This window comes from Rhynchophorus ferrugineus, unplaced genomic scaffold (genome assembly GCF_030347505.1).
Source record: "Rhynchophorus ferrugineus isolate W39M unplaced genomic scaffold, kcgeb_rfMv2 rfM5, whole genome shotgun sequence".
Classification (NCBI taxonomy): Eukaryota; Metazoa; Arthropoda; class Insecta; order Coleoptera; family Curculionidae; genus Rhynchophorus; species Rhynchophorus ferrugineus.
The window spans coordinates 8131129-8147440 of NW_027472584.1; the positions used below are offsets into that span (position 1 = coordinate 8131129).

The window sequence follows — 16312 nt, forward strand, 5'->3', positions numbered from 1 at the left end:
TATTCTATTTTTGTCTACTAAGATTTCAATGTCGACTTTTTGTACTTTTAATTTTAGACATTTCCGTGTAAATTGTTCAGTTTTGACAAATATTTCACATTTTGGGCCTTTCGTAGCTCAATGGTCAAAGCGATAGGTACTCCTGCTGATGCTATAGACGCAAGTTCGAATCCTGCTAAGACATAGGGTTTTTAATTTATGTATCTGACTGTTCATTAACAACGACGTCTCAAACAACTGAGATGGTCTTTAAATTGGTAACAGGCCGTGGTTTGAAGCAAATATTAATTCAAACAAACTCTAGTTGGTGAAAAAGAGACTCTGAAATATAAAAAACACTAGACCTACAATTGAAATCAGATAATAATTGTTTTATTTTGATTTTACTATTTTATAAAATTATTTGTTATTATTATTCAGTTATAGTAGCAAACAAGCAAGACGAGTGTGGCATAAATACATCAATATGTGTTAAAATTAATTTAGATTATTTAAGCTAAAGTTAAGATTAAACATTTATATACTATACAAGTTCATGTGGTTTGGACCGCTTCAATCTTCTGATTGCGTGTTGTCCAGTAGCTGTATTGCTTCTACGTTGTTATGATTTAGTAACCTTATTTCATGTTTTAAGGCGAAATCTTGGATAACTTCGGAAATCCATTTGACTTTCAGGTCACCGTGTATTTCTTCGTTGGTTACGTAGCGAGAAGACATCTATTTTGACATCTTTTGATTACAAGTTGATTGATCTTTTAGTGCAACCCCATATCTGAAACTTATAAGTCGAAATAGGCTTTGTAACAGAGTGGTAAACCAATCTCTTTCAATTTAGGTCAAGATGGAACAATCTTCCGACTAACCAGTACAATTATTTGGTTTTGAGTCTGATCTGCTCTGATTTTTGTCAATGTAATGTTATTTGAAATATTGTAATTAAAATTTACTTAAATAAAGTATACTCTAGGTCAATTTTAGTAAAATAATCAACATCGACAAATAAAAAAAAATCGCCTGATTATGTTGTTCCGGACCTGTAGAGTCTTTATTGATATTTTTAGATTTCCTATATATGCGAAAAATAAAATAAAATTTCATATTTATTATAAAGTTTAAGAGCATAGGAGTATACTGGGTATTCAATATCCAATAATGAGGTAGGTTTAATAGATAATATTGGTACCTTGAATAAGTTTTCGCTATTTTCTTCGAGATACCAGAAATATATATGTCTGATTTACGATAAAAGCGCATGTATGTAAGTTCGATGTTTTTGTAGCTTTAAAAATTCCAAACCAAAATCTTTAATCAAAATCATATAATTTTTGTTAAATGTATGATAAACCGGCTTTTTTCAGAACGATGTACAGAAATTGATTTAAATACATCAATAAGTCTCCGGCACATTCATCAAAATTTATTCAACCATGAAGAGTGACCTAATCAACCCAGCAGCTTTTGTATTTGATACCTTTCTATAGAACGATTTGTCGAATAGGCTTCAACTTTTATAGGCACTTCTTCATCTGAACCAAACCTCTTCCTGGAGCATTTTGTTAATATCTACAAAGAAACAGTAGTCACTAGTGGTCCGATATGGATTATACGGTGGGTAGCAAAGCATTCCGAACATAAATTCATTCAGTTTTACTTATCTCACTATATCAAAACTCACTAAATCACAATTTTACTTATATCAAAGTTGTTCAGCGACACAATGAACGGTGCTAATGGTATTACCTCATGAAGACTCAATCAAAAAATTGAGGAGAGAGTTCAATGATCAACAGTTTGGAAACCTTTAAGAAATTTTGGAATAATAGGAAAAATGATGAAAGAGGCCTCTTACGTGTAGCTGCTTCAATGGTAGAAAAAAAGAAACGTTATTTACAATGTATTATGATTCATGATGAATAATTGATATACAATCCAGTTCTGAAGTAAACCTTTCAAAGCGTCACGATTGTCGACAAAACTGCGTATCCATTTTTCTATACTTAATGATCAAATGGGCATTGTATATTATGAGTTGGTCAAACTTATTGCAATGAAACCAAAACTTTGTTCAAATCGAAAATTTACCTAAAAACGCTTAATAAATGAATTAAATGAATTTCTTATTTAAATCTAATAATTTTACCTGTAATTCCGTCATTCTTACTTTTTGTATTAATAAATGTTAAATGCTTCTATTTTTTAAGACAATCTGTATAAAGCGAGGCAAAATATGATAAATATAGAATGTTATCATTACAATATGAGGACATAGTTTTTATCATTCGATATTTCGTACTCGAAAGTTTAATATACTTAATAGCATTGTTTGAATAGCGAGTTAAATTATATTAATCAGAAATCAAGACAAACTCATACTTGAGATCGATTATAATATAGATTCGAAAATATTAACACTTGACATATTTTTCGTTAATAATTTAATCAATAATAAAGTGATATTACTGTTGCTTAATTACGAACGATTTTATTAGCAATTTAGATTTGAGGCAACATCGCGTTTCAGTTATAGAATGACGAAGACATTGTTGTAGTATGTGTTCGGTTCGATTCACGTTCAGTACTACCAATACTGCGTAAAACCGCAAAAACGTTGATTTCACCTTGCATTTATATCACAACAACTGCAAAACAGCAAGTATTTATAGATTTATTTTACTTTGTCTGATTTCCATTAGTTTTTTTATTTTAATAGTTATGAAATAAAACGTAATTCATAATAAATTAACCTATAACAATTTAATTATATTTAATTATCTTATTATCAAAATTATTTTCTTTTCCTGAAATCCCAATAATTTGAGAAACGAATGTTTTAATAATTTTATAATATTTCTATTGTGTTTTTAATTATCAATTCAATAAATTCTCAAAATTTTAGTTATAAAATATAGTTGAGTATAACTATATTTACGTTATAAATAATTTCAATTTGGACTTTATTTTTTATAACAATTATTTTATCGAAAATATGTATATTAACATTTTAGGTGAGAACGTGTTTGTATTGGACGAACGAGTTGATGTATGCAGAGTTGCTCTATTTGGAAATATTTAAAAATTAATTCGAACCGTAAATCCATAAATAGTCCATGGGCTTAATGGCAATTTCGTGTCCATCCAATTCGCCTTGCATATCCAATAAGTCAATTATATCTCCACTTAAAATCTCTCGCAGATTTATATATAAATGTCACTCAGCTTCCATGGTTTCATACGTATGAGGGTTAATATTATCTGTGATATTTGAATTCCATTTCATTTTAATTGGTAATATATTTAGGATTCATTTTAATTACATAATAACTTTTAATTAATTTTACATTAACTTTCTAATTCAAATTATAACATATATGTGGCAGATAGCGAACATTCCAAAAATTATTTTTTGTTATTGTACCCGCAAAGAAACTTAGTAGGACATATGTTACTACTTACTATCTAGAATTATATTAAGTAAAAATAAATCAAATACAGTGAAAAATTATTATTGTAAAGCTATATACTTATTTTTTATTAACATTCATATTAGTTGTTATCATGTATTCTGATCATTTTTTCACTTTATGTGAATGCATTTACTGTGAAAAATTGATAAAACATATATTAATCTAGATATATTTTCAATAACTTTCCACAACTTCTTCCCATCTTTATTTTCATTTTCGCATTTCTTCAGCCTTTCGAAACCATGTTCCATGCCGCATCAATCTGAACAAGTGATAATCAGAAGGCGCTTGATGTGGTATTTCCTATTCGATGTCCAGGCCATTCTCTATCATCCACATCAAGATCGTCACTTTTAAATCACTCAAACCAAAACCAAGTATTGAGATCTGAAGGAGCAACATCACCATAAGTGCTTGATCAACTTCGGCAGATTTTTCAAACCAAACCAACATGTTTGAAAACTGTTTTTTATCTAGAAAATATGTCTAAAAAACTGTAGAATTTAATAGTTAGGTTAGGTTGTGTAACAGTCGTTTATATTAATACTTCGCATTTTCACCAATAATTATCGGCGATCAAAATACATGCAAGCACCTAACATTTAAATAATAATAATATAACCAATATGTTAATAATCTTTTCTTGTTTTGCAGGTTATTCTCCTCTGTACGTATTAACAAATTATATTAATTCTGCTCTAATTATAAGTAACGTTTGTACAGAAGAACGGGTATGTCGAATTTTGAAAGCACCAACGAAATTTTGTCTCAGCAAGATCGATCACCAAATCCGGAGAATTCAAAATCGAAATATAGATCGCTCTTAGCCTACTGGCTTCTTGGACTTTGTAACAATTATGGTTATGTTGTGATGTTAACAGCAGCCAATGATATTATTGGGGAAAGTAGTGAAGCAACCGTAAGTATTTTTGTTCCAAAAATATATGTCGTAGATTTAATCAATGTTATTCTGGCCCAATAATTAATTTATTATAGTTTAATTTAATTCTGATTATGATTATCATATAAAAGTCAAATAAATTTAACATTAGGTACAATAGATATGTCAGTATGTACCAGAGGTACTTGTAAAAGTAATTCGCTTTTTTTAAATTGTAGTTTGTTGAAATACTTCTTTTATTGTCTTTGCATTTGGTGAATTTTAATGTATCATTCAATTATCAATTGATCTGTTTTGAGAGTGACACTTGGATAATTCTCGTTCAACTTACCCATAAATTGGCTTAACATTAAATTATATTATTTATTATAAACAACTAACAAATTGTTTAAACATTATATGTTCTATTTAGAAAGTTTGAACAACTAATTACTACAACCAAAGAAAAGATAATTCGTCCTATAGACATACATAATTAGTTAAATAGTTTTTCAATTTGAGGAATTGTTACCATAATCTTGATAATAAAATAATAATAAATATCTGCAGTCAAAATTCGTGTATGTTCTAAATAGCAACTTCTCAATTTTAATAATTGTACTATTACAAAAAAGATTAAGACGTATATATTGTGGTATCATATAAGAGGTCATATTCTGCAACTGCCTTATTCACCCTATTTATCTCCTTTGAACTTGTACTAGCCGCTTCCTAACTTAAAAAACTACTATGAATGCATTATTTTGAATCAATTGAGGATATTAGAACCGAGTTGAAAAATACTTCAAAATTTAAAACTATTTAAAAAATCTAATTCAACAACTCTTTCGAAGACTATAGGAAAAACATTGACACAAATGTATTATATCCTGAGGGAATGACATTAAAAATTAAATGCCCTGTCTGTCTTTTACGTCAAATGACTTACTATTTTTTGATCCACGTAGTATTATCTCTCATACACATTTGTTAAAATTATTATTCAAATTAATTTAAAAAATTGTGTCTACTTAACATAAATGTATTATATCCTGAGGAAATGACAATGAAAATTAAAAGCCCTGCCTGTCTTTTATTTCAAATGAATTATTATTTTTGATCCGCGTAGTATTAACTCTCATACACATTTGTTAAAATTATTATTCAAATTAATTTAAAAAATTGTGTCTACTACAGCTATTACTCTAAACTTACAACTTATGTGTCTAAGCGCAAATTAGACAAAATGTTTCATCAATTAATTTATAAATATACCAGAGTAGCTAATTTGTTACTACTATAAACATCAAAACAATCCTTTATTGATTGTCAAATATTTTCTTAAAAATTACTAATTTATTATATTATATCTAATTCCAAATAAAATGTAAATTCGATAATATCATATCTCCAAAAACTCCATAAAACAAAAAAAAGTTTAATTGATATCACCCTTGAAAATATAGTTTACTAAGAAAACTGAACTAAATGAAACTAATTAAATTTTAAGTCACAATTTGTCATTCAAAAGTATCCGTAAGGAATGATTATTAGTTCATATTAAACCAGTTGTGTAAGTATTTTTGAATAAGTAAATTCAGTACCTAAAACGTGCTGTTTGTGTTACCCTTGTCCTAAATTAAATCTTACATAACTCAAATATTAAGAACCAAAGAAGGTCCTTGCGGTTTCCACTCCATGATAATTTTTTCTTTGCTATTTTTATTGCAGGGAAATTTATACTATAGTAAAAATCTAAAATGGATAAAAAAAACTATATTAAACCAAGTGTTTATAATATTATACGTATACATAAAATTATTATGTTTAAATCATCAATTAATTAATTTTGAGGGATATATTTTGTAAATTAAAATTTTTATAAAATTTAATACCATCGTTAGGGACATATTATATTCGGAAAGATGAATACGAAGGTTGGAACAGGTTCCCATTTAAACATTTCTAACTGGACACATGTTTAGAAATTTTTGGTTGAACATTTATCATGTTATAAGATACCATACAACACCATTTTTTTCTTCAATCCACTCGGTTCAAAAGTATTGATTGCAATCGAGAATGATCCTCCATGATGTGTCCGTTCTTTTTAAGCTTCCAGTTCTTCAACAACAAATATAAAAAAGTAAAATATCCCAAACATTCTGTTTTGTTATCCGATAATTCGACATCTTCAGAACTAAGATGTCATCGACAATTGACATCATCACAAAATCATCTTTAAATCAAAGCCAATTATATATTATAACTGTCTTGGTAACTTGGCTCAGATAAACCATTGTCGGTAAAAAGAAGTCTAGTTCATATTATATATTTCTAAAATATATTAAAAATATAACTTGGAGCTAGTTAACTAATTTTTAGTCCAATTTATATGTTAAATACAGATTATAAAAATAAATAACCATAAATATACCTGAATAAATTATTTGTTATTTGTAGACTCATAGTAGTGTTAGAGAAAATTGTAAATATTTATCTACCGGAGCCATTTTATTAGCAGACATTCTTCCAGCGTTGTTTGTGAAATTGTTCGCACCATTTATACCATTTTTAATCCAGTAAGTTTAGTATTATTCTGAAGATATCCTTATGATTTTTTGAAACTTCATTTTTTAGTATTAGAGTAGCTCTTTGCGTACTCCTAGCTGCATCTGGATTTATTGCTGTAGCATTTGGCGAAACTATATTCATATCATTGTTAGGAGTGGTGTTGACATCATTTTGTTCAGGTTTAGGTGAAGTTACATACTTACAATATAGTTCGTTTTATCAGAAGTAAGTTTGAATAAGTTGAATAATTTTGTTAATTATTTCAAATACGCTTGTTTTATATCCAGAACTGTTGTATCAGCATGGAGTTCAGGAACTGGCGGTGCTGGTGTAATAGGAGCTCTATCCTACTCTTTACTAAAACAACTGGGAATGCGCACAACACTCCTCATCATGCTTATAATTCCAGCGATAACGAGTATTTCGTAAGTTGGCATATTTAAATATAATGTTTGTGTGACGTATTGTTTTACGTTATAGAGTAATAGATGAGATTTAAAATATGAGAGAAGAGGAATGAAGAATGAAGGTTATTAAATTAACCTAAGTTATACTTTTACATCTTCTTCTAACCACTGTTTTCAGATTTTGGATTATACTTCCAAAACCAGCACAGGATGAAGTTGCAGTGATGATAGATATTCAAAGGAAGGTGAACGAGGAAGAACTGAAAAATCCAAAGGCTACCTTTATTAAGAAATTAAAACTTATACCTGGTTTGTTGAAATATATAATACCATTTGGTCTTGTTTATCTTTTTGAATATTTCATTAATCAAGGAACAGTAAGTAGTATGATTTTTTTTCTGCTTATAACTGATGGTTATTTATTCTTTCAGTTTGAAATAATCCAATTCAAAAATACGTCTGTCGATGTGGATTCGCAATATAGATGGCTTCAAGTCACATATCAAATTGGTGTATTTATATCTCGATCATCTGTTAACATTATACACATAAAACAAACTTGGATCATGACTGTTTTCCAGGCAAGTTTTGAATAATATTTGTCTTTGATATTGTCTATAATATTGAACTTTTTAATTATAAACAAATATTTTAACAGGGCATAAATGTAATAATTTTCACCACAGAAGCAATTTACTATTATATACCCAGTTTTTATATAGTAGTAGCTTTAGTTTTGTGGGAGGGGTTACTTGGAGGATCATCCTATGTGAATACATTTTACAGGATAACAAAAGAGGTTGTGAAAATATAATTTAATTAAAACAACTGGTATTTAATATGGTACGCATTTTAGGTAAATCCCGAAAATAGACAGTTTTCAATGGCTATTACAGGTTTGGGAGACAGTGCTGGTATTTCTTTAGCGGGTATATCAGCTATTTTTGCGCATAATGCAATTTGTAATATACCACTACCTAAATAGCTTCGGTACTACATCAGATCTTTATACTATTTCTAGATACATATTTTTCAATTATAAACTATTTTTATCATACTTGCGTGTATTATTCGTTCCCTTTCAGAGATTTTCTATCTATAATCATTATTTTCTACTAATGCGCCATCTTGCGATAAACACACTCATTCATATTACAGAAATTTTTCTTTTGATCAACTTGATTGATTCTTTTCAACATACCAGACTGCTACCAAGCAATATTATTCTGAGTGTACTACCTCGTCTGTGTCAATATTTTTCGTCTCAATAGGTCATAATTATGGACCGATAACTCTATTTTTCTCATGATAATGCCCTCATATAGCTTTGATTCTTCAAGATCTCAAACCAAAAATCAATTTCTATTATTTTGTAATCGTTCTATTTGCCTAATTTAGCTGCATGAGAATTGCCTGCTCTCTAAACATTAGATATTTGAAATGAATATGATACTTGTAAAGGCTGTTTTAAAATGTTTACTGAATTTTTGCAATTTTTAAAACTAAGTCTGTTAATTTGGAGCATCTTATGTATAAATATTGTTACAGTCTGCTAATTACTGCCATTACAAATCTAGTATAAGATGTAATAATATGTTCACGTGTTATGTGTCTACACGTCTTTTCCCAATAAAATACAATACATCATGTGCTTTTTTACACTTGGCGCTCTACTATTAAAAGATACTAAAGTTCTGTAATTACTTATACTATTAATACTACGCGAGTAGCAGGTTTAATACTCTAGCTGAATTTTCTATTGGTAATGGAACATCAAAATGAATTAACTGTCATTACTTTAACTAACTGCTATGAAATAACATATTGAGAAAATGCTAAATATATATCAGTTGACAGGGGCGTAAACACAGTGACCAGAAAATATACAAAGTGCAATACAAATTCATGTTATTGTAAAATCAGCAATTTGGCTTGAGTCCAAAACATTGTCCTAAATTCCCAAGTTTATCCTATATATTCTACCAAACTTATCTTTCATCCAAAACTGCCTAGTTTAAAGATTACGCTGAATAAAAATGAACCAGAAACTAGCACTCTTTTTTTTCGAACCTTGATGGATTCAAAAGATGATATAATACAACTAGAGGTGCCGTATAAAATAGCTTCTGGAGTATAAAAATAGCGTATTGGTTGAAAAATAGACTCTTTCCCAGCACCGACTGTTGATGCTAATAATCTTTTTGTAAAATCATACTGCACTCGTTAAGGTAAATGTAAGAACATTTACATAAATGTTATAAGCAAATTTAAAGCAAGATTTCTGTGCGATATTTTTCTCCAACAGCGCCTACTTTTTAAAATACTAAGAGTAAATAATAACACTATGCAAGATATTCCTTTATTGGCACATAATGAATTATAATAAACTTATACATACTTGAGTATGCGGAAATGAAAAATTATATATGGCAACATATAAATAGGAACATTTAAAGTCATATTGCAAATTAGTAATAAACACACAAAACAGTAAAATTTTGAGATCAATACCTTTAGAGTATTACATTAAAAATGACTAGTTCTAATTTCAATTAACCTACTACTATCTGTAACAGTAAGTTGTCATAAAACAAACAAGAGTTTTGTGCTAAGTATAAAACCAGTCTTCTTAACAAAAATAATACTGCGATTTGCAAATGAAATCAACATAACATTTTCAAACTGTTAGAACATTGATTTGGAATAATGGTTCACCATATACATAAATATTAAACATTAAAGTCAGTACGTAAATAAATACTTAAATTTAACATAAAACATGAATTAAATATAAAAGCTTTTAGCTCGAAACAACTACTGGCCAGCAAATACCTTAAAATAAATTCAACATTTTTAGGCAGAATCATTCTGCTAAAATTGATTCCATCAGTCTCAATTTTTAGATATAGTACAGTTCAGTATCTACTCTATCAAACTCAGTAAACAATGATTTACTCAGATTCATGATTTCAACACTAATATGCTGCTTTCTATTTTGATTTAATGTGAGAACATCAACCTAAGTATCATCAATATTTAACCGAAATGCATGTATCATAATTAAAATATCTAATAAACGAAATATCAAACAATTAAGTTTAATTAGATATTTGATAAAAATTATTGTCTTAACATACAGATTGATTAAACCAAGAATTTTTTTATATTATGAAACTATTGCATTTTTAGAACATACTTTCTTTTAAAAAGGATTTTTTTGGAACAAATAAACTAAAGAAAAGAAATAGGTTTAAAAAATCAGTCAACAGAATATAACATTAGTAACACTTTGTTTGTACAATGGCTTTTCCACCTTCTTCATATTCTTGCTTAGATACCCACATTTGCTGAAAAGAGCCAAGGGAACTTAAAATTGATCCACCTGTCCAAGCACCAAATCTTCTTTCTGAGGCACCTGGTGCACTAATGACCTTTAAGCGCATACTCTATAAAAATAATATTATAAATACTTTAAAACTCATAAGATGCATGAAAATTATTACTGGAGGTGTTTTAGCTGCCAAGTCTCTGTTTAACCTTTCAGTAAAACCTTGTAGGCTTGAATTTCCACCAGTAACAACAACACTGCCATACATTGACTGAAAATACAATTCTTTTATAATGAATACTGTGTTTACATTATATCACTTATATTATTATTATATCACTTACTGGTCTGATATCAATGTCACACATTCCTACACTTGTTGTAACTAGAGATCCAACTCCAAGAATAGGCTGTATACCAGCTTTAGCTCCATTGGTAGGATTAAATAGTGGCTCAGGTATTTTAAATCTTTCTACTCCAAAATCTTTATGAAATCCGTTAGAAAATTCATAATGGGTTGTAGGCATAGTCTTAACAATCTCCTCGTCATAAGAACTATCTGAGACTTGCAAAACAGTAGCCTGAAAGTCCTGCATAACTTCCTGAAAATATTTGCAAAATAAGCTAATGCAACTGCTTCAAGTTTGTAGAACACACTCTTATCATATAGGCAAACCATGAATCAGTCAAATTATAAGGAACATTACGTCTTTGCCAATTTGGTGGTTCCTCAGCTCTACCAATTTCTTTAGAAGCTACAAAACTAGGGGGTACTAATTCGATTCCTCTCTCTTGTAAATAAATTCGGCATTGCTCGCTCAAATAATCACCACCTACGGGTGATTTTACAACTGCTTGGGATAGAACATAACTAAAATATGAATATTTTTAATAAATTCACTGTAATACAACATTTGCACTTGTATATTTTTACCCATCATGTACTGGTACAGCAGAAGTATGTGTAGCTCCACTATCTAACACTAAGCAGGTTGGTCTACCATTTGCAAAGGCTGCAAGACTGGCATTCTTAGCTAAATAGGCTGCTGGAACTCCATATTTCTCAAACATTAGTTCAGCCATTTCTTCTCTCTTAGGTGGTGTTATCCATGGGGGTTCTGTTAATAAGATAGGATGATCTCGTGGTACTGCTTTTAATGCAGAATAATAGATATGATCAAGAAAATTTTCAAACATATCCCAATTTTCCACCATGCCGTCCTTCAAAAAGCTACTAAGTTCCATTTCTAAAATTAAGTCAAATGAAAAGCAGCCCATAAAAAATACAGTTTTTAAATATAGGGAGAGAGAGAAAGAAAATTACCTGGTCTCCAAACGTGAATGGCACATAATCCAATATTATAATGTGTAACGGGAACTGAAACTTCATCCTCTGAATCAAGCCACACTCCAACTGTAGTTGGTATATCAACTTTTGGGCTATCTTCCCCTGCATATCCTGCTCTTACACTATTATGGCCAATATCAAAAACTAAGGCTCCAACTTCATCTATAATGAAAATAGCCAACAATATTTATTTGGGTAGTTTTTATCAAACAATATTTTGCAAACAAAAAATTACAGAGGTTATAGATCTAAAATAATTCAAATAATTCCAAGTATTTACCTCCACCGTAGACGGCACCGCTCATTTTTAAAACTTCAATATTCAAAGCGTATATCTAACTCTTCAATACATTTGGTACGATATTTAAAACAATTAAGGCTCACCGGTGATATTGTTTACAAAACAAAGCCTTCCATTTTGATGGTGCAAAATTAAAATTCCGCGATTATCAATATAGTTGTTGTGTTTATATTATTTTTGTTTGCTTGTTAAGTATAGTAAATTTTCTGGTTTATTTCATTTTTATAAAAAAAAATTTAAAAAATATTATTTTGACAGTAAAAAACATATGTGCAGAATGAATAAAACACATACAGCGCAAAATCAATAGAGATATATCGCGGGTAACTCAAATAAATATGCGAGGATATGAATCTGTAAGTATTATTTTCTTTTTCTATAACTATATATAACACCTATTAACACAACATATTTATATCTTATAGAATAATTGTCGATTATGTGAAAAGACATTCTGTTGTGAAAATTGCCGTGTGAAGCACGAAACCATCGTCCATAAAATATTTCCAAACTGTGACATTTGCGTTTATGGACAATTTACTTTTGGAAATCTAGATGATCATTCATTGAAACATTTGGAAGATTGTCATTTGCCATTACACTGTGTTTATTGTAAGAGAATATTTAAATCAATTAAAGAAATTTTACAACATAGGAAATGTCAAATTCTTCAAAATAAAGAAGATTCCCCAAAAACACCTTTTAGGGAAACACCAATAATCATATCAAACGAAGACAATCAAAGTCCTATATTACAAGGCCAAGAAAATTTAAAACATATATTTAATTTAGCCACCAGTACACCAATGCAGAAAGGAACTGAAGTTAATATATTTGAGAAAAGTAGAGAACCTCTAACGCCAGTTGATAAAGGATCTTTACTAAACAGTAAAAGCATTATTAAAAAAGTTGATTCTATTAAATCAGAAAATTCATCCAACAGAAGAGTTACCTTTGGAAATACACCAACTCATAACAGTGTCCAAAAAAAAAGTGGTAAAATATATATTTATATACTCTAATTTATATTAATCATTTATTTTTAGTTAATGTAACAGATAAAGTTGGAGAAGCAACAATTGAAAATGATAAAATTAAAGAAAATATAAAGACAGAATCAGGTACGTTGGTTTTCTAACTTTATTTTCTTTAATAATTTTATAATTTTAGAAATACAAAAAATTACCACAAATGATCAGAACAAGGATTCCAATAGTAAACAGGTAGATAATTTAGAGGCATCTTCAAGGCACCAAAACAATTCAACACCAAGTAATGTGGGATAATTAATACCTATAGCACATTCATTTTACTATTTTAGATGTTGGAATATCAAATGATCAATTCTATAGTGCAAAATCTGAACAGAGTACCAGAAATAACTTTGAGACTATCCAATCTAGACAAAATATTAAGATAGAAGAAGCTTTTACCCCTGGTATTTAATTTTATAACAATAATTTAATTGTTTATTTAATTATGTCTAAAACGTAGTGTGTGCTTCCAATAATCAAAAACTAAAAGTTCCAGTTTGCAAAAAAGACTTTGATGAAGAGGCATCACCAAATATCAATAACGACTTGGGAATTATAAAACCTAAAGATAACTTAAAAGAAGTATCAATGAATCTATGTACACCAGGTAAGACAATTTTGTGTTTTAAAAATGTGAATGTATAATAATTATGAATTTTTTTGTAATGTTTAATGAAATTTTTAGAGCCTGTAAAAATTATTAGCAGAATTGAAAGAAATGCTGAAAAAGAGATGTCACCTATAATAGAAAATACAAAAGAAAGTAACGAAACAAGCAGTGATGATACACATCATGAGAATAATTCACAAATAAATCAGAACACCATGTGGCTTAGTGCAATCAATTCGGAGGCAGAAGAGAATGATGTGATTGATGGAGATAGTAAAGAAAGTTCAGGATTGGAGAATGAGATACAACTTGATAATAATACCAAACAAACTTCACCTCCTAAAACTAACAGAAAAGTCAGTATTTATGTAGCCAGTCCCATGATTCAAAGAACAGATGTACAAATGAAATTTCAGTTTCCAGCACATTTATCATCAACACCTATAATGTCGCATAATACTCTTAAAATACAAAGAACTAAAATAGTTGAAGAAATTTCCACAAAGCTCGTTGCTTGTCAGACACCATTCAAAACACCACAAGGGAAACTATTTAGAACAGTTCAACGAAAATTAGGTCAGAATTCAAATGTGCGACGAAATTTCATAACTTCAAATTTGCAAGAACCAACTACATCTGAAAATGTCCATGAGAAAAGAAATCACTTAAATGGTGAAAGTGACGAAGAAGTGTTTTTTAAAGATAACCAGGAAAATAATCCATCTGTTATTAAATCAAATACTTCGGAGTCACACATTTCAGTCAGTTCAATGACTGAATCAAGTTTGTGGTCATCAATGACAAAAATTGCTAAGAATGTATTAGGTAGATTAAGGCATGCCAGTAATCCAGAAATATCTTACAATACTCACAGTGCTAGTGATTTATCATCATCTTTTAAGAGGCAACATTCAGAATCTGATGATATGTTTGATGTTCCCCGATCAAAACGATTTAAATTTAGTGACATCAAATGTAGACGACCTATTAGACAAAGTAACGAGTTGGTACCAATTTTAAAATTACCTAGCTCAAATAATGCTTTAGCTCGTTTAGAAATTGTAAAGTCAGTAACTACTATGTATGGAAATGAAAAAATTAGAATTCAGTGTAATAAATCAACACAAACCGATGATTATTTAATGTATGGATGGTGCCCTAAAATTTGATTGTATTATATTATAATTGAACAAATAATATGTATATTCTTATTTTATATGTGATAATGTTTTCTAATACCTATTATATTTTTACTATTTATAATAAAGTTTTTTTTTAATTTTTTTTTTTTTGGTAGTATACGAGTAAAGATCTCATACGCTCTCGGAATATTTTGCTCCGCAACAAGTTTTAAACCGCAATAATATAATTTAAATACTTACCTGTTTTGGCGCGCCTAAGAGTTTTGTAGCGAACTGGATTAATAGTCGTTTCTTCCATTATTTGTTGTAAGAAAAATTAACTTAGCACGACTCACAAAAACCAAGTCAAATAAACTAAAGATGGTGGAAAATTAACAAATGAACAACGCAAGTTTCATAAGCTTCTTTTGAAAAATAAATAATTCAAATTGTCAATCTAAATTTCGAATTTAATTTTATATCTTTTAAGAGGCAACATTCAGAATCTGATGATATGTTTGATGTTCCCCGATTAAAACGATTTAAATTTAGTGACATCAAATGTAGACGACCTATTAGACAAAGTAACGAGTTGGTACCAATTTTAAAATTACCTAGCTCAAATAATGCTTTAGCTCGTTTAGAAATTGTAAAGTCAATAACTACTATGTATGGAAATGAAAAAATTAGAATTCACTGTAATAAATCAACACAAACCGATGATTACTTAATGTATGGATGGATGGTGCCCCAAAAATTTGATTGGATTATATTATAATTGAACAAATAATGTGTATATTCTTATTTTATATGTGATGATGTTTCCTAATACCTATTATATTTTTACTATTTATAATAAAGTTTTTTTTATATTTTTTTTGATAGTATACGAGTAAAGATCTCATACGCTCTTGGAATATTTTGCTCCGCAACTTATAAGTTTTAAACGACAATAATATAATTTAAATAACTACCTGTTTTGGCGCGCCTAAGATTTTTGTAGCAAACTGGATTAATAGACGTTTCTTCCATTATTTGTTGTAAGAAAAATTAACTTCGCACGACTCACAAAAACCAAGTCAAATAAACTAAAGATGGTGGAAAATTAACAAATGAACAACGCAAGTTTCATAAGCTTCTTTTGAAAAATAAATAATTCAAAATGTCAATCTAAATTTCGAATTTAATTTCATATAAATATTTTATAAAATTTATTTTTATTTAATATTTGTAATGATAATAATA

At 28.9% G+C, this 16312-nt stretch overlaps 3 protein-coding genes across 12 annotated transcripts in view; 2 read left to right on the plus strand and 1 right to left on the minus strand.

The window, feature by feature from the left end:
• The window catches only part of Cln3 (CLN3 lysosomal/endosomal transmembrane protein, battenin), a 28747-nt gene extending 20365 nt beyond the window's left edge, over window positions 1–8382 (plus strand). For 2 of the 6 annotated variants that reach the window (XM_076406198.1, XM_076406197.1), the window contains 9 exons: window positions 4119–4131; window positions 4188–4383; window positions 6808–6926; window positions 6985–7143; window positions 7206–7343; window positions 7504–7702; window positions 7757–7906; window positions 7984–8124; window positions 8182–8382. In XM_076406198.1, the coding sequence (XP_076262313.1) occupies window positions 4119–4131; window positions 4188–4383; window positions 6808–6926; window positions 6985–7143; window positions 7206–7343; window positions 7504–7702; window positions 7757–7906; window positions 7984–8124; window positions 8182–8310 (1244 nt within the window). In that variant the 3' untranslated portion in view covers window positions 8311–8382. Of the gene's footprint in view, window positions 1–1500; window positions 1609–2511; window positions 2654–4118; window positions 4384–6807; window positions 6927–6984; window positions 7144–7205; window positions 7344–7503; window positions 7703–7756; window positions 7907–7983; window positions 8125–8181 lie in introns of those variants that run through there. The other 4 variants (XM_076406202.1, XM_076406200.1, XM_076406199.1 and 1 more) reach the window with 4 other exon arrangements.
• A 1288-nt stretch (window positions 8383–9670) lies between these two features.
• Window positions 9671–15401, minus strand: LOC143197630 (actin-like protein 6B). 2 transcript variants are annotated; one of them, XM_076406208.1, is made up of 7 exons: window positions 15329–15401; window positions 11978–12163; window positions 11588–11900; window positions 11311–11524; window positions 10998–11255; window positions 10829–10924; window positions 9671–10771 (listed from the first exon to the last, which is right to left on the minus strand). In XM_076406208.1, the coding sequence occupies exons 1-7, from the start codon at window positions 15384–15386 to the stop codon at window positions 10604–10606; spliced, it is 1293 nt and encodes a 430-aa protein (XP_076262323.1). In that variant the 5' UTR covers window positions 15387–15401; the 3' UTR covers window positions 9671–10603. The 2 variants fall into 2 exon arrangements, with proteins under 2 accessions (XP_076262323.1, XP_076262324.1); XM_076406209.1 differs by lacking the exon at window positions 15329–15401 and adding an exon at window positions 12282–12591.
• On the plus strand, window positions 12501–15202 carry LOC143197629 (uncharacterized). 4 transcript variants are annotated; one of them, XM_076406203.1, is made up of 7 exons: window positions 12501–12658; window positions 12728–13298; window positions 13349–13423; window positions 13473–13574; window positions 13624–13740; window positions 13797–13943; window positions 14022–15202. In XM_076406203.1, exons 1-7 carry the CDS (start codon window positions 12641–12643, stop codon window positions 15113–15115), a joined length of 2124 nt encoding a protein of 707 aa, XP_076262318.1. In that variant the 5' UTR covers window positions 12501–12640; the 3' UTR covers window positions 15116–15202. The 4 variants fall into 4 exon arrangements, with proteins under 4 accessions (XP_076262318.1, XP_076262320.1, XP_076262319.1 ...); XM_076406205.1 differs by having other exon boundaries at window positions 13827–13943; XM_076406204.1 differs by having other exon boundaries at window positions 12728–13295.
• Window positions 15402–16312: the final 911 nt, after the last annotated feature.

What these genes read in the sequence shown, in the direction of transcription:
- LOC143197629 (XM_076406203.1), top strand. An exon ending in AAATATAAAGACAGAATCAG is followed by an intron (nt 13,424 to 13,472) that starts GTACGTTGGTTT and finishes TTATAATTTTAG; the next exon opens with AAATACAAAAAATTACCACA. An exon ending in AATGAATCTATGTACACCAG is followed by an intron (nt 13,944 to 14,021) that starts GTAAGACAATTT and finishes TGAAATTTTTAG; the next exon opens with AGCCTGTAAAAATTATTAGC.
- LOC143197630 (XM_076406208.1), bottom strand. Translation starts at nt 15,386, where the DNA reads ATGGAAGAAACGACTATTAATCCAGTTCGCTACAAAACTCTTAGGCGC. An exon ending in GTGACATTGATATCAGACCA is followed by an intron (nt 10,925 to 10,997) that starts GTAAGTGATATA and finishes TTGTATTTTCAG; the next exon opens with TCAATGTATGGCAGTGTTGT. An exon ending in TGGCAGCTAAAACACCTCCA is followed by an intron (nt 10,772 to 10,828) that starts GTAATAATTTTC and finishes TTATTTTTATAG; the next exon opens with AGTATGCGCTTAAAGGTCAT.